Genomic DNA, 26369 nt, shown 5'->3' on the forward strand with positions numbered 1-26369 from the left:
TCATAATGACAATGACCTTACATCAACAAAATATATTCTTAAGTGTCACCTCTGGAAACACTCAGTACAACATTTGTATAGTCAGGTTTTTCCAGCAATATAAAACCAACAGGAAAGTTAGACACAAGATTAAAACACAACTATATCTAAGTTAAGATAGAGGTTGTTATTGACAGTAATCACCTTGAAAGTCAACAAGTAACTATACCTTCAAAATACCCTAACAAACCCTGAGATTAGTATTTGATTAGATATTAGTATTTGATTAGATATTAGATATAAGTATTTAATTAGATATTAGATCACCAGCTGTAGATTCCTCAATTCAATATTCCTTGCAATTCTAGAAAAAAGCAGTTTTAAAAGAATCATTTTCTGCATTAAAGAGATATAAACTTCCAGCACAGGCAGACAAAGCCGAGCCAGTGTCAAACTCTTTACACTCTTTCCTGCCGCCAAAGAACAAGATCATTCTTAAACAGCTCAGGCATCTTAATCTACACCTTAGAAACAATATCATGTTTCAAAAACTACACCCAAGTTAAAAACAAAAGCCACACCTTAAAAATGCACCTATGGGGCTAGAGAGAGGACTCAGAGGTTAAGAACACTGACTGCTCTTCCAAAGGTCCTGAGTTCAACTCCCTGCAACCACGTGGTGACTCACAACCATCTGGTGCGCTCTTCTGGTATGCAAGCATGCATGCAGGCAGAGCATTGTATACATAATAAATAAATCTTTGAAAAAAAAAAGTGTTCCTCTAAGACACATATTCACTTTTTTATAAATGGTTTCAAATAAATTCCCTGCTACATTTTTTTTAAAAATATGAATTAAATGGTCTCCCTGCCTCCTGGGAGATTCAGTCATTCACTAAATAGATACTTTGTAGCACTTGTTTAATGAACCTGAGGAAAATGATGGTTACAGTCCGGGTCGAACTCATTGACTGGCAAAGCAACACCCTTAACCTGTCATTTTCTTTCAACATGATAACTGGAAGTTTAAGAAGTATGAAAAATATTTTTGAAAATTTACATGCTGAGCGACTTTCAGTTTTGAGTGACCTTCTAGACCCTGTTTGATTATTAGCATAGAGGTCCAGGGACCAAATCCTGGGTCCACTAGTTACCAGACTAACTTTGGCAAACGAATTTAATCCTCATCTGAAAAACAAAAACAATCCTAACTACTCTATTGGGTTAAGCAAGAAAAGAGAGAGGGATGTGGGAAACACTTAGTTTGATACTAAAAAATATGACAGTATTAGCTATCATTGTTGTAACTCAATTTCTGGAAAGGCAGGCAAAGATACAAAGTTCGAAGATCTTTACCGATAACTCATAACATCAATATACTGTGGAAATTGTATAAACTTGTAGCTCAGGTTTAATCCATTGAGAGAAAGATTTAAGGTAGGTGTGGTTGGTGTCTGCCTGTAATCACTGCATTTAGGAGGGCTGAGGTAGAAAGATCATGAGTTTAAATCCAGCCTGCGCTACATGTTGAAATTCTGTCATTATTTTTCTTTTAAAGTCAAAATCAGGTTTATTTTCTCTAAGAAGACAACAGCAATTATCGGGGGGTGGGGGGTTGCCTCAATCACTGAATACAACAAACTCCAATGTTTCAATATGCACACAGAGCTTTGGGTCTCTAGGACCAACCTCTTTGCATTTGAACGGAAATTAACTCTCAAACTCGATAATGGCCTATAACAGATTACACAATCCCAGTTATCTAAAATCGATTTGTCATACTTGTTAAAAGGAAGCCATTTAGTTCAAGGTTTATAAACCGGTCAAGGACCTCGGAAAAGCTAATCTCCACAATTTGCACGCGACCACACTGGGAGGTATATGTTGCAAATCTATCTCACCCCCTCTCCCCCCAAGACCATGTTAAATAAAATTGCCTACAAACAAATAGGTGGATCGGCAAAACTTATTTTCAAAGCGGCTTTGGGCGGAACCAAATTTGCTGAAGAATAAGCCAGGATACAATTGCAAATGTATGGTGACCGATGGTGGGTTTTGCACGACTCTGACGGGGAGATAGGCCAGTTAAATGTATTGGTGCATAAACTATCTTAATCCACAGGTAGATTCTACGTTCTGACCCTCATCTTGGGGGTGAAAGTCTGCAACGGTATGCCTCCCTTGAGAGTACCCGCACGACTAAAAAAAACAAGGCGATCAGAAGTGGCCAACCAGTCCCAAAGGTGAAAACTGTTATTTTCCAAAGGACACTCCAACTAGCAAGGACGGAAAGAGCAGGGCATTAAGGGTCATAAGGCGAGAGGGTGTAAGATCGCCCTAGGAGGAAAGAGGTTTGCCAGGACTACAGATGGACCCGGGACAGGGGTGACCTCTTTCGACTGTCCCCGGCGGGGGGTCCCGAGTGCTGACGACTCCCGCCGTCAGGAGGGAGGCCGCGACGGATCGTCAGCGGCGCGCTCCGCTGCCGTCAGACACACGCCCGCGGTGAAGGTGCCCTCTGGCCCCCTCCCGAAGCCCCACAGCAAACATGGACCCAGGCTACCTCGCAGGCTGCGGGGACGTCTCCACGGATTCCCGCCGCACAGGCCCTTAGGAGCTGCCTCGGTAGGGCAACCCGGCCGAGCGAACGGCAGGGTGCCGAACCGCAGGACTCGAGCACACACTAGGCCTCCAGCGCCGAGGCCGGCCGCGCCCACTAGCAACGTGCTCCGACCCTCCGTGCCCGCTCGCAGGGCAGGAGGCGCGCCGCCGCGCGAGGAACCATGGGACTCGTAGTTCCGACGCGGAGGGAGCCGGGTTCCAAGTCTGGCCTTCGAAGTGCTAGTCCCGGGCGCACTCCCCGGAAGTGACGTAACAAGGCACGCGTGGCTCCGGCCGGCGTTTCCGCAAACAGAATCGTGGATGACTGTGTGGGTGAGTGTGGCGTTCGGCGTTCTGGCCTTTCTTTGCTTCTTTGTCTTTAGTCTTGGGTGTTAAAGAGCAAAGATAGGCCGAACGCCGGGACTCCTGGCCGGGCTCGTTCCCCGTTAGCCTCCAGCCTCCGGTCCTTGCTTGGTGGGATTTTTTTGTGCCTGTAGCCGGAAGCAGTGTGGGTACTGCTTGTCTTGAGACGTTGGGTGCTGTTGCTCCTCCAGACCACACTAGCCCAGGGTGGTCAAGCTCCTGTGCTCCTTTCTGCTCGGGCGGGAGGGCTGTGATGAGAGATGGGCCGGAGACGTGTTGGGAGCCAGAGAGGGTTTGCTCTGTCTGGGGCACTGCCTTAAGGATCCTGAACCAGGGCTCGAGTAAAAGGCTGGGTGGGCCCGGGATGGGAACTGAAGAACTTAGTCGGAGAGCTGCTTTCCTCCTTCTGTTTCATTGTCTTGCACCCCGCTGTAGACAGTCAAGGTGGTCCGTCGAGGTCATGCTTGACCATTAGCTCGCAGGCACACACGGAGACGAGCAAGAAAAATGGTTTACTTTAGAGTCGTGACTGAACTTACGGAGGGGTGCTGGCCTGTGCATACTCCAACAGGCACACTTCCGCCACCCCAGTCAGCCAGTTAAAAGAGCCGAGTTAATAATGAAAAGCAGAAAAGGGAGATTTTTTTTTCTTTTCTTTTCTTTTTTTTACTGTGTGACATTGGGAGGTGGCACAGAGTTAGCCATCCAGTAACCCCTCCATCTCTGTGGGTCTTGATATGAGGGTGAGGTTTAAATAGAAGGCAAGAAAAAATGCAACCTGGCCGAAGTGTGGTCCTACCTACAATTACCCGTCTTTGCCTGGGCTTCCATCGCTTCTTGTAAGATGGTCTTACTCCTTTTGGCTTGCTCCTGTCTTTCAACGTAAGGTTCCTAGGAGAATATTCATTTTTCCTCCTCCCTCCCTCCTTTGCTCCCCCTCCTTTCTCTCTCCCCTTTCCTCCCTTCTTCCCTCCCTCTCTTCCGTCCCCCTCCCCCCCTCTTTATCTTGGTGTTCATTGTTCCAACAATTTGACAGCTCAAGAGATCTAGGTATCCCTTTAGAATGTCTTGATTACTGTGAGGCAAGTTACAGTGTGATTGCAGGTAAAAATACCGAACTCCCTGTCAGTCTGCCGATTTTTACCATAAATTCCCTTCTGCATTGTTCTATCAGGACATCTCTCTTTTTAAGTATTTTCATTACCATTGCTGAGTTTTATTATTGTAGTTATTGATGCAAAGCTGGAGATCAGACCCAGAGCCTAGAGTGTGCCCTTGTGAACACTTGTGGAAAGAAGCTGGGGCTACAGAGCTGTTAATAGATTTTTAGAATCTTGGTGGTCTTTAGAATTTGAGTGATTTGGATCAGGTGGAATGTTGCAAATCCAGATCCTCATTACCGTGGTCCATCTTTAGTTCCCTTGCTTGTCATTTATTTTGTATTGTATGTGACCTGATAATTTTGTGACCATTAGGTAAAGCCTTTAGAATGTACAAACAGACCCCTGGTTCTGACCAACTAAAAAGCAAAGGATTCTGTCAGATGGCATCTTGTTCCTGGAGCAGAGATTTACTTCCCTTTCTGTGACTCACCTATCTGATGTTTCCACCCATGTATTTGAGAAGTGTCTGGATTTATGATTTCTTTCTTCTGCTACTATATAACTTACTGGAACGGTTTCTATGTTAGAACATGGAATTTTGGTAACCTGAATCTGAGTCCCTTAGTCATTGTCACAAATTTGGCTCCAGGATAAACTATCTCCTATTCCCCTTGAGGTAAGAGCCATTGCTTTCCTGTGTACCAGTAAAGGGCTCCATCATGGAGTCAGTTGACATAGGATTCTAGACATGCATAACTATTTTGTGGTATTGAATGCTTTTTATGACAGCTAATCTGTGGAAGTATAGACTGAATGAATAAAATTCACCCTTAAACACCAGTACTCATTGTAGGCAAGAGTTACAGCTAAGGATAATATTTCACATGGTTTTATGATTGTAAAACTAAGTTTCTTCTAGGCATTAAGTGGCAGAGGGGAAATAAGAGTTTTCATAACTCTTTAGCCAGTATTCCTTGATACTGATTTATAGTAGTTACTCTGTAAATTATTTTCCTAGTTGATTTTTTTTGTTCTTTGACTCAGTTGTTCCTGTGACAATTTTTTTGTTCTGTTTGTTTTTGTTTTTGCTTTAAGTATGGTTAGTGAAAGCTAATGTCCCCTGAATCTTTACCAGTTTCCAGTGACTTGTTTTTAACTTGTTCATACAATTTCATCTTTTCTTTATACAAAAGGTTTTTAAAAGTAATTTAGCCTCTTTTTTAAAAGAGATTTATTTATTTTATGTATATGAGTACACAGCTGTACAGATGGTTGTGAGCCTTCATGTGGTTGCTGAGATTTGAACTCAGGACCTTCAGAAGAGCAGTCAGTGCTCTTACCTGCTGAGCCATCTCTCCAGCCCCATAATTTAACCTCTTGTCTTAGTTACTTTTTTATTGCTGTGATAAGACATCTGGGGATTATAGTTTCAGAAGGTTAGAGTCCGTGGGCATCAATGTCAGGGAACATGGTGGCAGGCAGGAGGGCCTGTGGCATGGTTCTAGAGCAGTAGCTGAGAGTATGTCTTGATTTACAAGCACAAGGCTGAGTGTTATCTGTAAATAAACTGGCCTTTAGAAAACTTCAAAGCCTACCCATGTGACATGGCTCCTCCACCCAGGCCACGCCTCTAATCCTTCCCAAACTGTAGCACCAATTGAGATCAAGTATTCAACTATATTAGCCTATGGGACTTGCTCTACTTCAGCCCACCACATGTCTGCATTACTTTTAGGGCCTGAAGCTTCAGGGTCTCTTATTGCTTTGACTTTTGATTTCCATTTATCATTTATTTCAGTAACACAGCTTGATGTTTTAGTAGAAGAATTTAAGTTGTAAATTTAGTGGAGATAGTTCACATGCATTTTTTTTTGTAGTAGTAGTAGTAGTAGATTGGCAAATTAATTGAATGACTGAATACATAAGCCATAATAGTTCCTTTCTTAGAGATTACTTCTTTTTCTTCCCAATTTACACGTGTACCCTAGAACATATTTGAAAGAGATTTTAGGGTGAGTCTTCAAGCTGTTCTAACGCTATTCCCACTCTTTACTTTCTCTGTCATTACAGGATTCATTATGAAAGAAGGATTTCAACATCTTGACTTCTGTATTCTTTTAGTGTAGTCAAAATACCTAAGGGGGCAGCGTAATAGAAGAGCATAACTCATTACTTTAGGAGCTTTCAGGCTGTGCTACTTGGTTTTGGTGATTGGGCCCTGTGATAAGGCAGAATGTTATTCTGGGCTCATGGGAAGGTGGGGCATTATGCTAGTGAGTGTGTGTAGAGGAGGAGACAGTTTACTTCATAGTAGTCAAGAAGGAATTACTGGCAGCCACATATACTTTACATACTTACCCCAAACAGCCTTTACCTCCTCAAGTCTCTGGGACCTCCCAACATAGTGTTACTCTAGCTGGAAACCAGCCAGGCACTCACTACAAACCTGTGCAGCTTTCCCACACAGTAACACTTTGCTCCAGTCTCAAAGGTCTGTGACCATTTGATAATCAGATTCACGGAACCCACATTCAGTCCTCAGAGTTAGCAGTTAGTGATGTTCACAAGTCTCATGTTAACGTTTTCTGACACTCAAGGCTCGCCCTTTGCTATGAGACCCTGTAAGGTAAAAAGAAAATTACATGGTAGTTCTGGTGGGAATTTGGAAGATTAGAGTGTCAACAGGAGTACAGTCAGTGAGGCCAGGCTTAAGAGGTCTCAGGTGGGAACGAGGATGCTTTGGGGAATCTGACTGCCGTTCATATCTACTCTGGTAAAGAACTTGTAAGGATTTATCTCTGCGGTGAAACTTTGTTTGCAGGCTGAGTTGAAAGCTACCACACTGGTTAATCTAGTAGAAGAAATGACCCCATTCAAGCTGTTGGGTTTTTTGTTGCTTTTGCTTTTTGAGATAGGTTCTTACTGGGTAGCCTTAGCTGGCCTAGAACACTGTCAACCTGTCTCCCACTCACAGAGATCCCTTGATCTTGGCCAGCCAAGTGCTGGGATTAAAGGCACCTGCGCCCGTGCTCAGACTGTAATATGATTATCAGTAGCCACATCTGACCAGCTTTACAGTGAGAGTCAAGAGCAGAAACACAAAGTGAGATCATCGTATTACCATATAGTATGCATACTCACGTTGCTTCAGAAGCACGTTCCAAAGGAATCTTCACACCGTTGTCAGGTAGTCACAGCATGGCAACGCACTTCTCTGCTTCTAGTCTCACTTTTGCATCACTTTGACCACATGCCAGAGAAAGCATGAAGGATTACTCTGGCTTGTGCTTTTTGAGGTTTCAGATTGTGATTGATTGGCTCCTTGCAGTTGGGCAGAATACCATGGCAACAGTAGCGTGTGACTAAGGAACTTGGTTTCCTAGGGATGGACATAACCTTCAGTGGTATCTTTTCAGTGACCTACTCGCTCCACACTAGTCCCCAGGATCTCAGATTTCCAGAATCTCCCAAAATAGCACTACTGGGTGGGGACCATGCATTTGACACCCAAGCCTGTGAGGGGATAACTTCATATTCAAATAATTTCCAAACCAAAACAGTATCTTAATAGTTCTATTAATTAAAAAATTTAGTCCCAATAATTTAATAAGTATATCCTAACAAATTTATGTCTGTGTAAAAATTAATACACATAACATAGAAGGAAGAGTGCCTGTGCTCAATTCTTAACTGAGCCAAGCTGCTTGGTAATGGGGTAATATTTGATGGCTACTCCAAGAATTCTAGATCTTATATGCTAAACCTGTATTTGTGTATCTTAACTTCATTTGTCTTTTTAAATGTTCATATTGTCTTTATAAATAAAATTGTAGATGTTTAGAGGCATTCTAATTAATACTACTACATATTTATAGCTTCATATATAATCATTGTTTTAGCTCTTGTGTGTACAACCTTTTGACATTATGAAACAATGTTATTATGAAGCAAGTTCTTAATGCTTGAGAACTGTACTGTTCGGTCTGTAATGTTTGTGCTGGGTTACATTCCTATCTATAGTGAATGGCCATAAGTGTCTTGGGCTATAGACTAGACGTGTCTGCATGACTGAGATTATTTTTAAAGTCTTAGCATTCATATGTGTAAATAATACATTATTTGTTTGACTGTTCCAGTGTTGATTCCTGAGGTTTTGCTGTCAGTTCAAGTAACCAGAAATGGAAGGTTCTGCAAAAGCACCTGTAGATTCTGAAACAGATTCTCCTCCAGGAGTTAACGAAACGGCTGTGGCCTCTGGGCAGAGGCCTTCTGAAAAGACTCCTCCATGCCAGCAAGGAGATCAACCAAAAATGCGCAAAGAGTTTGAAGATGATCTTGTAGAGCAAAATTCGAGTTATGTGCAAGATTCTCCATCCAAGAAAAGAAAACTCAATGTTGAAATCATCTTAGAGGAAAAACACTCTGAGGATGATGGACCTTCTTCAAAGAGAAGCAAACTGGAGAAGGGCGGTGTGTCTGAAGATGAGCCTTCCCGTGGTGAGCTCAACCAGAGGAAGAGAAAACTGCTGCCTGAGGACACTGGGGAAACGCGGAAAGTACGCGGCTGGTATTTTATTTTTAATTCAGTGTGCTAACCAGGAGAATGGGGCAGCTGTGGAAAAATTATAGATATATTTAAACAAACAGTTTAGGAATGTTTTGCTTTTAAATAAGTATAACCTTAAAGTAAAATAGACTCTTAACTCTTAAAATTTTGTTAAGGTGAACCTTGTGCTGGGATAATTTTCATATTATTTTGAAACTCTTGTTCGGCCAGAACCTTGAAAAAGCTAGTTTCTATGGTTTGCTTTTTACTAATTTTTTTTTTTTAAGATTTTTTTTTTTTAAATGAGTACACTGTAGCTGTCTTCAGACACACCAGAAGAGGGCATCGGATCCCTTTACAGATGGTTGTGAACCACCATGTGGTTGCTGGGAATTGAACTCAGGACCTCTAGAGGAGCAATCAGTGCTTTTAACTGCAGAGCCATCTCTCCAGCCCCTACTTATGTTTTGTTTTTTTTTTTTTAAAGATGGTAGTCTGTGGCCCAGCCGATTTCCGTCTGCCCTTTTGTATTGGGTATTTCAAGTAGACAGATGATCACTTAAAGTAATAAATGTCAAACTTGTGCCCAGCTTTATTCTCCTTTACTAATGTGCTGAAGTATAAATGTTTCCAGCTTCTAGTCTGGTTTGCATAGTTATTTATCATAATTTTGGTTAAGTTGATGCAGAAGGCTGGTGCCAGCAAGGTCTTACAAACATTAGCCATCCTGGAAGGATACTGAGACTGAATCTGGGATTGGAAAGAAAGAATATTTTGCAAGTTAGTAACATTTTGTTATTAGTTCTGAAAGAGAAAGTAGCAGGCCAGGCTTTTACCAGAGTGTCCTTGTAAAAAGCGAATTTTATATGTTAAACTTGAGTTTTTAAACTTATACTGGAAGATTTTTTTTTCCCAAGTAAAATTTGACCCTTAAATTTGATATATAAGATAAAGAATTAGATACTTTGAAAAATATGGCAGAGGCTGAAGGCCTTTACTATGGTGTTTTTATACAATGCTTAGGATTTTACTAAATGCAGATTGAAAATTGTTTCATTTGATTAATAATGTTTAATAAAAGTCACTGGTTTTGAGTATAGCCTACTGAATGCTAACTCCCCTACATATGCATTATGTAATCATAACATTAATTCCCTACTGATACTAAAATGTAATAGCTTGTTTCTTTCACTCCCTTCTAGGAAGTTCAACCATTGACTAATTTATTAAGTTGAATAAGTCAAAACTCTGAAGCACAGTAGTTTTCTTTAAAACATTTGGTCTTAAATTATATAGGTGAGGGTCACAGTCAAGACTTAAAAAGTGGGGATTCTTTTTATAAAGAATCAGGCAGTCCTTCGTAGGGGTGGTGGTAGTGGGTAGATCGCTGTGGCTCCAGCCATTGCTTTGTGAACCGCACTTGAGTTGCGCGTGCTTGGTCTGTAGCGTAGGTCAGGTGCTCTGAGGCTTTTCCTTCCTTTCCAGGTTGTGCGCTAATCCTTCCTTCTGTTCCTTTCAGTTTCAGAAGCTGGAGGAGGGACACAGCTCAGCCGTGGCTGCCCACTATAATGAGCTTCAGGAAGTTGGCTTGGCGAAGCGTAGTCAAAGCCGCATTTTTTACCTAAGGAACTTTAATAATTGGATTAAAAGTATTCTTATTGGTATGATCAGTTTTTGCCCTTTAGTTGGGAGATTTGAATTTTTGTTGGGGTACATTGCTTTTCACTGAACCTAAGGGTGCAAACATTGAAAGTGCTGTGCAGCTAAGCTGTATCCACAGCCCGTCTCCTGCTTTGGTCTCCCCCAGGTTTAATCATATATCAAGCTTTGAAGGCCATCATTTACTCTTCCCTTTGTGGTCATACTTTGGTTTTAAAAAGCTAGAAAGCCAGAAGTAGGCCCTTGGGAGAAATTACTCTACTATTTGTTTTTGGTTCATTGTATGGGACATTCATAATGTTTAGTTAATATTAAGTTAAAGAGGCTTTCACTTGGCAGTGAAATACCTTTACACTTTTAGTTAATGTTACTCAAGGCGATTACATAATAGTTTTAGTGACGTGCATGTTGGATTGAACATTGAGTTTTTATTATGTCAAGAAAAGGACAGCGTTAGACTCTGCCTGTGTGCTTTCACTGAGTTGCTATTGGTTACAGAGCTTGTCTGTCTTAGATGATTTCTTGAGGAAACTTTTACCTTGAGGACTGATAAAGACATAAAAAAAAAAGACATACAGCTTTAGAACTAATATTTTCTCTATGGAAACTCACCTTTAAAATTAAAATGGAAATGAGTATAGAAAATATGACTTAGAATATAAGTATTGCTTTCTCTGTCTAGTTAAATCTGACTTGTATGTAAGTTCAGAGATTTTAAGAGTATATCTTAAGGTTTTTTTAAAGTGAAGGTTTTTTGTTTTCCTTTTTGTCTGATTTTAATTCATACAAATAAAGTTTAATGGGAATTCTGACTAGTGCTTCTACATTTCACACATCATTTTGTTTTGGTGAATAAGTATTAAGAATCATGACAGAAACTTAAATATGGGACACCTATGCTTCTAATGAAAGCTACTTTCATATCTATGGCAGAAATATTGGTAGTGACTATTTAGCCACCCAAATAGTATCCATCCAAATTGTAAAGTATTAAACAGAGTAACAAAATAGGGGAAATAAGTGTAAGATTCAGTATTCTATCAAGTTTTACTTTGGCTGAATACCTCATTTATGTCAAATTATTATTAATCAGCCTTTTACACTGTTTGAACATCTGCCTGTTTGACGTGAGAGGTATAGTTTTTTGACTAGTTCTTAAGGCTGACTAAAGAATAAGAGGCATCTACTATTGTCATTCCATAGCTACTTCAGTGTAAGTGTGTCACAGTTAAACACTGGGGCTGTGGGAAGCTATTGGGGATAGGAAAGCAAGTTAGGTTCTCTTACTACAGGTGATGGGAAGCTAGGTTCTCTTACCACAGGTGATGGGAAGCTAGGTTCTCTTACCACAGGTAATGGGAAGCAAGCTAGGTTCTCTTACCACAGGTGTTACATTCAGCTTTTTGTTTTTAAATTAGAACTTAAATATCATCTACTTAATAATTCACATTTTGAAAGTATCTTTCAAGAAATCATTTTAACCTTGCAAAACATGTGTACTCTTTAGTAATAAAGGATCAAGTTACTTCCTCTTTGTTAGATTTTGGAATACTAACTTAATATTAACTATACATTAGTGTGGTATAGTCCATATGATTCGTGAGAAGTTAGTAGGTTTTAAAGAAGTTGCTGTAGTAAATATGGAGAAAATGTGTTATGATTGATATCTCTCCTTTAGGCGAAATTTTAGAAAAGGTACGCCAAAGAAAAAACCGTGACATCACCGTTTTGGACCTGGGATGTGGAAAAGGTGGGGACTTGCTCAAGTGGAGGAAGGGGAGAATCAGCAGGCTGGTGTGTGCGGGTAAGATAGATACTGACAATGGAAAGAGCTGTTGGGGCCCAGTGTGATGGCTCGCTGGGTAAAAGCATGTGCCATGCAGGTCTGACCACCTGAGCTCAGTCCCCAGAACCCACATGAAGGAGTGGGAGCAAGTGCTTGTGTACTATCTCTCCCTTCCTCACACACACGGGCACTGATAGTAAAGACAGCTAAGCAACTAAACAAATAACACATTTTAAAGATCAGAATTGTTTTGGTCGGTTAGGTGAATGGACAATTACAAGGGCCCCTTTGCCAATGTGATGCTAAGATATCTGAAGGCACCTTCTCTCTATAATAGGTGTTTTGAAAAATGAGTTAAGGTTTTTCTTTCTGGTGGTTTTTGTAATACAGTTAATGCTAACTTGAACTTCCCACACGAAAGGACATATTGTTACTATTATGATATTATTCCAATTGTGTACCATCTTCTTTCTGTTTAATGGATCACAGGATGTAAAACAGTATTGCCTCCAAAAGTATTGCCAAATCAGTAGTTTTCTTAATTTTTCTTGTTTGATGAGCCATATATACTAAAACAGTTACTGAAGAATTGATAATTTTATGTGTGTAGCTAAAGCTGTTGATTCTTGAATATGTTAGAAAATGAGGCTATGCTTTTTAATTCATACAAATTAAAATATAATGGGAATTCTGGCAAGTAGACTTTGAGAAATGTCTCTAAATTTTGTTATTTTGTCATTTTGTTATTTTGGTGAATAAGTGATTGTAAGTGAAAGGTGGTGTTAGCCTTCCTCAGATGATTGTGGATTCATCTTTGGGGAGAAGTCAAGCAGCAGGCAGTTCTGTAGGGGAGTTAGGTGTGGGACCTGAAACCTGGCAAACACTGCATAGTCCCTTACTTTCAGACCCATTGGTCTGTCTTATGTTTTCAGAATGGCTTCAGAATACCTGGAAAGTACTGTTTACTGAAGTTATCTTGAAACTCACCCCAAGAAGTCATATTTTCTTAATATTATGACCAGTCACAAAGGTGGTTGATAGAATTTTTTTTCTCAGAATTGTAATTTTTTTTGAAAATTACAATTTTTATCTCTGACAAGCACTATCCATTGTGTTCCTTGAAATGACCCTGTTCATCTTCAAAAAATCCATGTATGATAGAGTTCAAGAGCCATTTTTTCAAATTCAGGTGACTCTTTTTGAACACATGACAATGTGAGCTCACAACCCAAAATGTGCTAGGTGCTGGTAGTGACAGGAAAAGACTGCTCCATACTTCCCCATGGTGATGCTCAGAGATGGGAATCAGAGCCAAGATTGATCTGCTGTTTTAGGGAGGACAGCTTTTCCTGCTGGTGTATGATAGTGAAGACCTCGGGACACCTCCATAGTACTTTTGGGTGCCACTGCTCTGCATGTGTGACTAAGGGCTGTCTTCTCCCGTCATTGCTTTTCTGTCTCAAGTGCAAATCTCACAGCAAGGAGACGTTGGTCAAAGCCCTTGTTGTCTGAGCATGATCAGTTCTCAGAACCCATGATGGAGGGAGAGAACCAATTCCACAGAGCTACCCTTTGACTTCCACACGTTCAGCGATGCTAACCTGCTCAGCCTAGCCTTGGCTAGCATAAGTGCTATTAAGAAAGCACTGCAGGGACAGAGGAGCTGCTGATTCTGTGTGGGGTGTAGTTGAACACCTACACAGCAAAGGAGACAGAGCCTCTGTTTTCTGTATGGGGTGTAGCTGAACATCTACACAGCAGAGGAGACAGAGCCTCTGTTTAAAAGGAAAGGATGACCCTACAGCCTTTTCCTTATCTTTCTCCTGGAGCTCATGCCACAGTGTATCAGTAATACCTTTTACCCTTCCAGATATCGCTGATATTTCTATGAAACAATGTCAACAACGTTATGAAGACATGAAATGTCGTCGTGATAATGAGCATATTTTTAGTGCAGAATTTATAACTGCTGACTGTTCAAAGGTACAGATATTTTGTTTTAATTTTGAGGTTTATTTTTATGTATATTGGTGTTTGCCTGCATTTGTGTTAGTGTGTATCACGTGCATGCCTGGTGCCGATGGAGGGTGTTGGTTCCTGGGCCTGGAATTAAGGACACTTTTAAGCTGCCATGTAGGTTCTGGGAATCTAACCTGTGTCCTCTCCAATGAGCAGCAAGTGAGCCATCTCTCCAGCATCCTCTTTTACAATGTGTTTTCTTTTTACAGTGCTAGGATCAAATGCAGGACCTTACACATGCTGTATCTCCCACTTTTAAGATTGATTTGTTTGTTAAGTTGTGATTTGAAACAAACATTAAAAATCCTAAGACATGCATTTTCAATCTCTATTAGAAATTCTGTTATAATAAATCCTTGGATACTTTTAGGCAAGTTTTACTTTTAATAAATCGATATTTTGAAGTCTCTTTTGCTTTTTGATTTGGGCAGGATTTGTTTTCAAATGGTCATCCCTTAGTGTCTCTAAAGTCCCAGAGTTCACAGAAGCTCAAAGTTCCTTATATAAATGGCATATATTTGTGGATAACTACACAGATACTCAGGTATACTTTAAAAGCATGTTTAGATGATTTTAATATAGTAACAAATACAGAGAAAGTGCTATGTAACTAGTCATACTATTTAGGAAATAAGTATGCATATTCATTTAAAAGATAAATTTTCCTCTTATCTTGAATCCATCATTGGTTGACTTCACTATTACAGAACTTGAGGATATGAAGGGTTGCTTTATTTTGCAATAGACCTGGACTTAAATGCGTGTTTTGTTCACCTTGTGGTTTATAAGGATGGTTTCCTGTCATATCAGAACCACTGTGTGCTTTTCACCTTCCATTGTGCTTCTGAGATTCCTCTGAGATAACCGAAATGTTATGCAACATTTAATTTATTTATTTATTTGTTTATTTTATGTGAGTATGGTATGTTTGGGGTGGTTCATCTGGGACATAGCTTCCACGGGAGGTCAGGAATCTCCAGCTTAGTTTTCACCTTCCACTTTGTTTGAAGGGAAAACCTTTCTTGTTTGCTCCAGTTCTTTATACCCCATGTTTGTGAGCTTCCAGAGGATTCTCCTGTGCCCATCTCATGTCACCATAAGAATGGCCAGGCTCCTGACACTTTCCTACTGAGCCATCTCTCTGGCCTGACACATATGTTTAACATGATTTCAGAATTCCCCACTATTTTAAGATCATCATGAAAATCAAAATCTTGATTATTTTATATGTTTGTGTTGGGAGATGGGTTGGTATTGGTGAATCTTGGATATTGCTCCTTTTTCCTGAGATAGAGTTTCTCAAAGGGACCTCGGGATTCTTGATGGGGATGTGCTGGCTGGCCAGTGAGCTCTGCGTACTGTTTGTGTCCCCAGTTTTCACTTGTGCTGTCTACCCAGACCTGTAGTTTTTTAGGTCAGGGTAAGAATGCTTTTATTAAGTGGTCCTTGCTATAATATATACGTGACAAAGAATAACTCAAAGATTGGTGAGAACTATTAGTTGCTGTCAGAGAACGTCTACTTTAAGAGCCCTAAATCCTAGTAATTTACTAAAAAAACTTTTGATCTATGTTGTAATTAGTTTAAAATACTAACTCATTTACATTTGTTATAGGAACTTTTGGTTGAAAAATTCCGTGACCCAGAAATGTACTTTGACGTCTGCAGCTGTCAGTTTGCTTGCCATTATTCCTTCGAGTCCCTGGAGCAGGCTGACACGATGCTTAGAAATGCCTGCGGAAGGCTTAACCCTGGCGGCTATTTTATTGGTACTACTCCCAATAGCTTCGAACTGATGTAAGTAACTTGAATCCAGTTAAAATTGGTCAGGTACCTTTTAAAATTGTATCATGTGCTTTTTCACATGCATGATATGATTGATAGGATGAAAAATATTAATCATAATTCTTTTATTTTGGTTGTGGAATAACCCAATAGAAAACGCCTTGAAGCTTCAGAAACAGAATCATTTGGAAATGAAATATACACTGTGAAATTCCAGAAGAAAGGAAATTATCCTTTATTTGGCTGCAAATATGACTTTAACTTGGAAGGTGTTGTGGATGTCCCTGAATTCTTGGTCTATTTTCCATTGCTAACTGAGTAAGAACGTCTTGATCTTGTTACTTTTTCTTTCCCCTCATCCCTGTCCTAAGGGGACAGAATTCATACTGCTATTCATATTGTATTTTAAATGCAACCTCAGCAAAAAGCCTTAGCTGCAGAATTGGTGTTCACTTTAGATAACTCTTTCCTAAGGGAAGGGGCCAATTGCTTCTGCTCAGGGAGAAGCTAACTGACCCTACAGGTGGCAAACGCAGCTTTGCTAACATAAAGATGAATTCATAAGTCCAAGATCCTCCTTTTGAAAGATTGTCAAGTTTGTGTTTCAGTATAGCTTTGCAATTGCCCATGGAATAGCCTAGTGGTTTTTTTGTTCTTTTCTTTTTCCTTATCTTCTTTTGAGACAGGGTCTCAGACTATAGCTTTGGCTGTCTTGTAACTTGCTATGTAGACCAGGCTGACCTTGGACTCAGAGATCTACTTGCCTCTGTCTCCCTAGTGCTGGGATTAAAGGCTTGCTCTGCCATGCCAAGCTTCCTACAGGTAGACTATAGAGTCCTGATCCCATGGTGTATTCCCCCATGCACATTAATTCTTGAGAATTCCTGTGAGCTGCAAGCATGGGACAAGTTGAAGGTACTGGATGTTATCGTGTGGCTTCAAGACTTTGTGATATATACCTTAATCTGCAGGATTTCCCTGCCAGGAGAATATAATAAAAGCCAACTTAGATGGAGGTTGTATACAGATGATGAAATTTCATTTCATACTTTTTGAAAACAAACATCTTCTCTTTTGAATATTAACTGAGGAAGCAGGAGGGGTTTGGCTCACCTAGATTGGCCTGGTGAGTATTTTAATCTCCACTCAGTCATCTTGTAACGCTGTAAACGCAGGGCTTTCATGAGTCAGTGCAGTCAGACCTTGTGCCAGGTGTGTCGCTCAGCTTCATAGCTCATGCTCAAGAAACTCATACAGGACTACGGGGAGTTTGAGCTATCCTGGGCTACAATGTAACACTGTTAAAAAATAAGGAAAGAAAATAGAGAGGTAGAGAAAGAGGGAGGAAGGGCAAGAGAAAATAAAGTAACAAGACATGACAGGACATGAACACACTATACAGTTACAGATTCAAGCTGCTTACAGAATTTAAATGTTTAAGTCAGTGTGCTTTCTATTTTTAAATGTTTGGAAGAAGACTGCCCTTTAACTTCATAAAAGAAGAAATGTGTTTTCTTTTTTTTCATTTGTTTCCTTTGTTAGCTTGATGTTTCTGCGTAACAGAATCAGTATCTGTAGTCGACCCCAAATTAAAAAAGAAGAATGTGAAAGACTGTTTGTACAGTGCTGAGCAAACGTGGCATTATTTTCTACTTAAAGTGCTTAAACATTATAAACTTAGAGCATTATAGATTCATTCTTTAATATATAATTATTTTCATATTATTTTTTTTTTTTTTGAGAATTTCATGTAGGAGTTGCAATTTTGATCAAATCTATCCCTCCCTCCCATATCCACTTCTTCCCATGTTCCTCCCACACCCTCCTCCCAAACTCACCCATTTCTGTTGCTGCTGTTACTCAGGTCCAGTCGGTGTTGCCCATACCCTCCTGGCTTTTACCTCTTGTGTTTGTTGGGGCTTAGTCATCCGGAGTTAGTGTGAGCTTATGTGTTTGATATGAGTTTCTTCTAGTCCACCTTGTTGAGCGGGAGTGTCTCTCCTTAGTGTAAACTAAACTTGGTTGATTTCAGCTTAAGTAGGAGCAGCACATAGTTCTGTTAATTATTTATTTTGGTTTTTGACTGGTGAGGCTCAGGTGATCCCAATACAGGGTTTTCAATAGATTAATTATATTCAGCGTGTGTGATTGCTTCAGTGAGTTCCCTAGGCAGGTTCAGGTGTGGCTGAGGCATCCAAACACTAATGGAAGTGTAGGCCAGTGCTGGGTGGAATTGTGAAGTTGTAGGGAGTGGAAAAGGGACCTTACCAGCAGTGTGTCATGTTCAAGGGCAAGAATCAAAGAGAGTAGCTCTCACTATGGGGAGCTGAGGAGACACACCACAAAAACCTGCTTGTGTTTCTCCTTTCTGGGCCTCAGTCATGGGAAGGGCAATGTGGGTGGGGTGAGAGACACAATAGTTCTACCAAGAAAGTGCATGGTTACTACCTAATATATCTTTTTTAAAAATGTATTTATTCATGTAAGCATTTGGTGATCTAAATGTTAAATCTAAAAAATGGTGAGGTTGAGCTTCTTGCCATTTAATTAAGAGACAAAACAATAATGTAATTAACTTATTGAAAAGCCCATTTGAATCGCACAAATTGCGTTCTTTTTAATAATTTTTTTTCCTTTTTCTTGCATATAACCTTTTGTTTCCAGTGACTTGTCATGGAGATTTATTATAATTGAGTTTTCTTGAATAAAAGAAGTACGTATGTTCATACTTGTCTACGCAAGAAGGGCTAACTCAAATAAAAATACAGTTTTAAGTGTGTCTTATGCAGTATCCCAGTGCAGGAGCCTCTGACATCCCTTCAACCTTCTTCCCTCAACTGTCCCTTCCCACTCAAGCCTTGCCTTTATATATGTGCGTTTGTTTTCCTTTACCCATACCTGTGATTCCTCCAAGCTACTTCATATTGCGGAGGGTTGCATAAACTTAACAAATGCAGGCGTGCTAACAGTAAGCAGGAGAGAACTGTAAGGACACCTTGTAAGTCGAATGGGATGTGGATGTAGAAGACAGGAAGGCTGGCTGTTCCTACAAAACTTGGGAAGTGTCAAAAAGGCTGAGCTAAGAAGAGGAAGGAAAACTAGTCGGACTGAGCCAAAATGCAGCTGCGAAGAGAAGGCAGTATTCTCCCCTCTGCCCCCGGAAATGAGCAGCTCAGAGACCATGCTGAAGGCTTTGGGATTATATCTTGGAGCCGAGTGAAGGGTACTAAAGAGGGTAGTGTTTATCTACAAGCTGAATCTAACTGTACCTGGGAAAGTTCATTGAGGGAGAGTAGGACTGGAAGCAGGGGATAGCCGCATTGCAGGATGGCAGTGAGTGAATATGGTAAAAAGTGGACATGTTGTGGGTGAGAGAAGGAGGACTCTATGATGTATTAACCACAGGGACTATGAAGAAAGTAGATAGGTTCACTGCAGTGATAAAAACGGGCAGAAAGCAGACTTGCAAGGTTCAGCCTTAGGATGAGAAGTTAGAGTGTCTGACATATCCAGGGTGAGAGCGAATGAGCAGTGATCACAAGAAATTGAATTCCATGAACTGTTTGCCACACTAGAGACCTGTTTGCAAGCTATGGATATTTAGAATGTTTCTTTCTTCATAGGCACTATTATTTGGCCTTCATTTGTATTATTATGTTCAACATAAGTAAATAGCTTTTTTAGTTAAACCCAGATGTTACTGCTATCGCTTCAAAAGTAACCTGGATGAGAAAGGAGCAGAGAGATGACTCAGTAGGGAAAGGCACTTGCCGCACAGCCTGATGACCTGAGTTCAGTCCCTGGGATCCACAGCATGGAAAGGGAGAACCACTACCCTCAACTTGTGCACATAAATGTGATGAAATTGTTTTTAAAAACAAATTACAAACATCTGAAAGTGTTTCCATTAATCTTTTTGGACAGGATGGCAAAAAAGTATAATATGAAGCTAATTTATAAAAAAACATTTCTGGAATTCTATGAAGAAAAGATTAAGAACAATGAAAACAAAATGCTCTTAAAACGCATGCAGGCCCTGGAGGTAAGTATACAGATGAAGTATAAAGATTCTAGGACATGGTATTTGGGGTGTTTGGTATTTGGGGTGTTTTTCAGAGTTCTTCAGACATTGCGTAGTTAGATGCGCAAGTTATGGTTGCTGTAGATGCTCTACCTTCTAGGACGGAGGCTGATGCAGACTCTTCTAGTGGGTGGTCTGTGCATGAATGAGTGGGACTCTAATCCAGTTCTGTTTCCTACATAGGCAGTTCTACTTTAAAATAAGGATTCTCAACCTCAGACTTACTGTCATTGCAGATTGGAAAGACCCCTCTGTGTGCTCTGGTGCTGTATTCACAGCCCCTGCCTCTGCCTAGTAGAGGTCTGCTGTAGTAGCTGTCCCTGCTGGGACAGGCATGCTTCTTGGTAAAACTCAGACCTCCCTATCCACAGCAGTTCTGTTATGACTAGGTCAGCAGTTTAGGAGCCGAGTACATAGACCAGAGCATAATTCTGTTCTGTGATGACTCTGGTGGCATTCTGGTAATTTGTCATACACTGAGGCCAGGGCTGCCAAACTCCCTCCTTGTCCCAGGGAAGCAGTGAGAGACTGCAGTCATTGGTTGCTTCCCCTCCCCCTTTTATTATGCAGATAGAAAGTATCAGTGTGCTTGTAACTTATTAGAATCATACCATGCAAAATTTAAGACAGTCCATTTAATTTAAAATATTAATATTCTTTTCTTTCTTTTTTTTTTTGTCTTTTCTTCGTTTTTGTTGTGTTTGTTATGAGGCAAGGTGTCATTCTGTGGTCCTAGTTGGCCTGGAGTGCATTATGTAGAGCAGATGGCCTTCAGACTTGAACAGTCCGCTTCCCCATCTGCTGGGGAAGTCTGGTAGGTGTGAGGTCCATCAGCTCAGAATAGCCTGTTGCACAACCAGAGGAAGAAGCAGAGCAATCCTTTCTCAGCGTTGACGCTGTCAGACTTACCAATTGCTGGGAGATTTCTTAACTAGAATTTACGTTTTTCCATAGCCATACCCTGCAAACGAGAACTCTAAACTTGCCTCTGAAAAGGTGGGTGACTATGCACATGCGGCAGAATACATGAAGAACAGTCAAGTAAGATTACCTCTGGTAAGTTCCAGCTTTGACAGCCAGAACAGAGGAGCATGTGCTGTGTGGAGACTTAGTGTATTTCACTTGTTTACAATATTTGGACTTACTACATTACACGTTTGGCAAGTAATAATCTGTTTTCCCTTAGTTGTGCAGACTTTCGATGCTGTAGAACATAAACTGTTTATTTCAATGAGTGGCATGCAGTGCTTTTTATGAGACCGCTTAGGGGTAGAGGGCAAAGACACAGGCTTAGTTTGCAAGATCCTTGCTAAGGCAGAGCTCCAGAGACAGAATCCCTAGCTCTGTGGACGTAAATGGGAGATGGGAGAGTAGCATGCTTTCATTTGAATTGACTTTGTATGCAGGCTCTCAGTTTTTAAGAAAGTAAGTGTATGATGATAAGACAAGCTATACTAGTCCCAGTAAAGATGGCAGATATTTCCCTTAACCTCTTAGAATTTTCTTCACTCATAATAATTTCTTCAAATTTACATTAGGTTCTGGAACTGAAAGTAGATCTTATAAAGTCAGTGCCCTGTGCAAAGCTGCACACGCTTTGTGGTTCTTTGGTAAAACACAGGGTTCAGTTTTTCATTTCTGAGTAACAGATTTATGGTGGATACTTCTTTCAGTTCTGACCTCCCTTCCCCAACCACTACTGGGCACTGAGATTAACTTCTTATAAGGAAATTTGTGTTTTCTTATTTTGTTCAGAAAGTTTTAATCTTACTGTCTGTTCTTACATGTATATATCAGAATGTTGTGTGCAGTGTGTGTTCTTACAGTGAAGTTAGGAGGTCTTGCTACCTCTATCCTCTATTAAAAAATAAGCTTACGTTTACTTCTGTATTGAATCTGAAGTTTTCTCTCTTCTGTAATTCTAGGGAACCTTAAGTAAGTCAGAATGGGAAGCTACAAGTGAGTATATCATCCAGCTAACTGGTGATTTCAGTGACTGTTTTAGGGGATCATTAAAACTTGAAAATGATAGTTTTTCTGATACATTTTGTATTTATGCTGATTCATTGGAATATCAGACACGCACACACACACATACACCTCCATTTGCACATCTGTGTAGTGGCAAGAGAAAATACCTGTAGGCCGTTATTTAATAATATGAGCATACATATTTTCACTACATATTTGTTAATAAGCAGCTGCCTTTGTCTTCTCAGGATTCTGTTGAATTGTTTGGCTTGTGCAGTACTTCCATGGATATTACTTAATTTGACCATTCAGATGCTGACAGCAAAGAAGGGACATAGAACAGTAATGACGGCAGAGTAAGGAGGGCTCTTAGGGAGCCTGTGTTTGAAAACAAGTGTTATGCAGACACATTCTGTCCACTTTCTTCAGAGGAGAATGCAGTCTGGCAGCTCTGCAGAGTCCTGGGCTTCTGCAGCAGGTGATATAGAGGACTTCATTTTGTGAATCCTTAGTGTTAGCATAAAAGGGTGCTCATCTTTCACATGGGTGTCCTGAGAATCTGAGCGCAGTTCCTGCTGTCAGAGACATACTGATTAATAAACATTGAACACTGACTTAGAAAAGAAGTTATGTGAAAGGACTCCAGGGGACTAAAAAGTAAACAAATGTGCCTTGTAGAGTTCAGTGGGGAAACACACACTAACAGACACTGCCAGACATTCTAGGTGCTGAAGAGGGAAGGTAGATGGAAAGTTGAAAGTTAGAGCTTCAAACTAGCAAAATCTGAGAAGTACTACAGCTGTTACTGGGTGTTCACTAGTGTCTGGACTTCAGTTATGTTGAGTTTCAAATTGGAGTCTAGTGTTCTTAGTGGTGTTAAATGGATAAGTAGAATTTTGTTTTTCAATATACTTAAGTGATTGTATATCTATCCCCAATCCACTGAAATAATAGAATTTAGAGAATTCATGATGCCTTTCTTTCTTGGTGCTGCCTGAGAACATTCCCCTGATGATAGGAGTCTCTGGACCCTGACCTTTCTCTTTCTTCTTTAGGTATCTACTTGGTTTTTGCCTTTGAGAAGCAGCAGTGAGCACATTGCTCTAGAGCAGCACTCCATCCTTCCAGATGGAGCAGAGCATCTCAGAGACATTTGACAGCTGTTTGTTTATTTTAATAGTAAGTTCTAAGTGTGTAGGATGCTGCCACAAAGTCCAGTGTATACTTTGACATTTACTGTCTGTGACAGGTCAGTGTAATGTGTGTACATAAGAGAATGTTGTAATTGTTTCCCTCTACTGTCAAAACCATAGCAAGGCATGTCAGAGCAACTGACCTCTCCAGTGCTGTGGTGTGCTGAATGTGTTTACAGAGCTGAATTTACAATAACTGTAGAATTGGCAAAGGAACGCTAGATTGCCACTGTGCACTTGCTTCAAGTTTAGTTATAGTATTTTTCAAGATTTAATTGATTCTGTTCTATATACTTGAATGTAAGTGTTCAATATATATTGCTAAAGTTATAAGATTAAATTTTGATTTTAGATTGTCATAAGAGCTACCTGGCTAGATTTTGACTGTGTTTCAATAAAATAACTATTTGCTAATACACTGCAATTCTGAGACTCTATAGAAAACTTTAGATGGCAGCATAGAATTAATGTGGAATGGTTTGAAATTCTCTTTAGAATTTCTTACCATAGCAATTAGCATATCTAACTGTTGAGGTTGTGATTAAGGTACGATTAACTTTCTTTATTGGACAGTGATTCCATGGCTAGATTTTAAGATTTTGTGAAAATGCCATGTCCTAATTCTGTTCCATAATGTTTTCAAATGGATATGTGCATGTGTAACAGCAGCATGGTGAGATGCATTTTAGATGGATCCTCACCAATAAGAGAATTCACTCACCAATACTGTATCCTTCCAGGTCCCAACACGCAGCTCCTGCTCATCTCTCAGAACACTAGGATTCCATAAGGCAGACCCCACTGTCTAATTGTCTTTCAGACATTCACTGTTGAAGTGTTAATGGTATAGTAGTCGGCATGGCTGCCATCCAGGTGTTGACTTGCTGTCTCACAGTCATCATGATTGTCATTGTCAGCTATAGAGCTGACTTCTGGCCACACCGAAGAAACATGCCAGCCTTTAGATACATCAAGAAACTTAAGAGCAAATACAATTAGACGTTTGTTTAAAAATCACCTACTTAAAGGATAGTTTACAAAGATGCTACTTTCTATAAAAATCTATAGTACTTGCTTTAAAAGTAGACTCAGGGCCAGAGAGATGGACAGTAGTTAAGAGTGCTGGCTGCTTGTGGAGAAGACCCAGGTTCAGTTGCTAGCACCTACATGGCAGCTCACAACCATCAGTAACTCCAGTTCCAGGGGATCTGACATCATCTTTTGGCCTCCCTGGGCACCAGGCATGCACATAGTATATATCCATCATGTGCAGGCAGAATATACACACATATCAAATAAAAATAATTATTTAAAAAATTAAAAGCATAATCTAGCTTATATATAGTCACTGTTCTCAGTATTAGAGGATAGGTTTGGTTCTGGTGCAGGGGTTGTGGGTTGTCGGGTGGGGAGGAATGTTCTTGCTCTTAGAAATTTAGGCTCATTTTATTCCTGGAGAAGTACCAGTAAGTATTTTGATGATGTGGTGTAGAGAAAGCTTCCTCACAATTCATGATCTTAGTTAATAGGTGATACGTCATTTTTAGTCTCTTTCTGCCCTTTCCATTCCATTCCATGGGTCATTTTTAGGAGAGAAGAATTCAATAATTGATGGCTATCCCGAGCAGCAAGAAGAGAAATGTGGAGTTCCTAGGCCCTTCCCTGAGGACTCAGAGAAAACTGGCCTGGGTCTGAGATGGGCTCTAGTCATTATACCTACTGTCAAAGACAGGAGAGTTCCCATGATGTCACCCTACAGAAACAGTTTGAGCAGCTGCCTTTTTACTTTTGTGTTCTTACCTGTTGAACCTCCATCTCTCCACCACTTCCCACAAAAGTTCAATGACTCAGGATGGATTCTTGAGGACAAGAATGGAAAGGTGGCCTTTTCCATTGTTTCTTTCAACAAATAAGACTTTGCCCAGCTTTCTTGGAATTTAAATGTTTAATTTTGTCATGACTTGTAGTACCTAATGAGAAAGGTGTGGCTTTTCATTGCAGCATCCAGAAAGAGTCCCTTCTGGGTTCAGTGACGAAAATGGTTCACATGAGCTGTTCAAATATGCCCAGGCCTGCCACATAGTAGGCTCAGGTTGTTTCCAAATGAAGAGCAGGAGCTGGAGACATGGCTCACAGGTTAAGAGTGCTTGCAACTTTCAAAGAACTGGAGTTTGGTTCCCAGCACACAGATGAAGTGGCTTAGAACTACCTGTACCTCCAATTAAAGGGACTTCAGCATTCTCTAGTCTCTGCTGCACCTGCACATACATGCAGATACCCACTCGTAAATAAAAATCAAAAGATCATATGGGCCATTTTTGGGAATGACACAACTTGAACTGGAGGTAGTTGGCTTGGGGACAAAGCTGCACTGCAGTAGGACCTAGAATTTACTCGGGAGCAATCATAGTGTTGGTGGAGAGAAACTGGAGAGTTGTCAACTCCTCCCCATCCTTCTGGTAACCTAACCTGTACAGAGAGCCTCGAGCCTGTCAGAGCTGACACCCCCACCATTTCAGTGCCCCTGAGCACTTTACCGACTCTTATCAGCAAGAGAAGACTGACTGAGTAGAGTTACTCACAAGTCTGATGACTGAATGGCAGAGAGAGGATACAGATGTCTCAAGAACAGAGCCTCGTTAACACACTTCTACTCTGTAGTAGGCCTTAAGTCCTATGTTCATATACTTCCAAGGGTGTAACAGGTGGTTCCTGCAGCTTTGAGTGCCTGAGGCACCTTTACTTAGGTATATTAATCCCTGAGTAAGGTGCTTTAGTAAAGAAGGTACCCAGGCAGGAATGAGACAGTTTATTCTTCATGGTGTGGAGACCTGCTCCTCTAACCAGACTTGTGGAATGTATACACTAGAGGTGATGGTGTTCCCCAGCCTTATTGTGTGGATATATCAGGGAAAGAGAGTCTTGTAAGACAAGATGCTGTCTCCATGTGAATTAAAGTAGGCAGGCCTTATGTGAATTTGCTTGCTTAAACTCTGTTGAAGTGTTGTATCATGCAGGCAGTCAGGAATGCTTCACAGACAGAACATACATGAATACAGAAGGCAAAAGTTCCCTTTTGACTACCATTTCATCCACAACCACCATCCAGTTCTAAGCAAAATCCATTTCATCTGGCTTGGAATATTATGTGAATAAAATTAAAAATACGGTTTTTGGCTTTCACTTGGCAGTATTCATGAGATTCTTATTCTCAATAGGTGTACATTGTTCATTCTCGTGATTGTACAGTATTCCATGTATGAATAAACAATATTATAACAGT

General features: G+C 40.4%; 2 protein-coding genes across 6 annotated transcripts in view; one reads left to right on the top strand and one right to left on the bottom strand.

The window, feature by feature from the left end:
* The window catches only part of Fam210a (family with sequence similarity 210 member A), a 42058-nt gene extending 39243 nt beyond the window's left edge, over nt 1–2815 (bottom strand). Inside the window, exon 1 of the mRNA XM_031365962.1 lies at nt 2543–2815. The gene's annotated coding sequence lies outside the window, so the exon portion shown is untranslated. The remainder of the gene's footprint in view (nt 1–2542) is intronic.
* On the top strand, nt 2788–26369 carry Rnmt (RNA guanine-7 methyltransferase). Of its 5 annotated transcripts, XR_004117353.1 has the most exons (12): nt 2788–2913; nt 8183–8602; nt 10112–10253; nt 11930–12055; nt 13908–14020; nt 15672–15853; nt 15995–16159; nt 19766–19883; nt 20877–20978; nt 21848–21881; nt 22949–23072; nt 24677–26369. XR_004117353.1 is itself a non-coding variant. In XM_031365955.1 (11 exons), exons 2-11 carry the CDS (start codon nt 8225–8227, stop codon nt 22984–22986), a joined length of 1398 nt encoding a protein of 465 aa, XP_031221815.1. In that variant the 5' UTR covers nt 2788–2913; nt 8183–8224; the 3' UTR covers nt 22987–26369. The 5 variants fall into 5 exon arrangements, 4 of the variants coding, with proteins under 4 accessions (XP_031221815.1, XP_031221817.1, XP_031221814.1 ...); XM_031365955.1 differs by having other exon boundaries at nt 22949–26369; XM_031365957.1 differs by lacking the exon at nt 15995–16159 and having other exon boundaries at nt 22949–26369.

The sequence above is a fragment of the Mastomys coucha genome, unplaced genomic scaffold (assembly GCF_008632895.1).
Source record: "Mastomys coucha isolate ucsf_1 unplaced genomic scaffold, UCSF_Mcou_1 pScaffold13, whole genome shotgun sequence".
Lineage (NCBI taxonomy): Eukaryota > Metazoa > Chordata > Mammalia > Rodentia > Muridae > Mastomys > Mastomys coucha.

Coding starts and splice junctions, on each gene's coding strand:
- Rnmt (XM_031365954.1), top strand. CDS start 8,225: ATGGAAGGTTCTGCAAAAGCACCTGTAGATTCTGAAACAGATTCTCCT. Junction 8,603..10,111: donor ACACTGGGGAAACGCGGAAA/GTACGCGGCTGG, acceptor TGTTCCTTTCAG/TTTCAGAAGCTGGAGGAGGG. Junction 14,021..15,671: donor TAACTGCTGACTGTTCAAAG/GTACAGATATTT, acceptor CATTTGTTATAG/GAACTTTTGGTTGAAAAATT.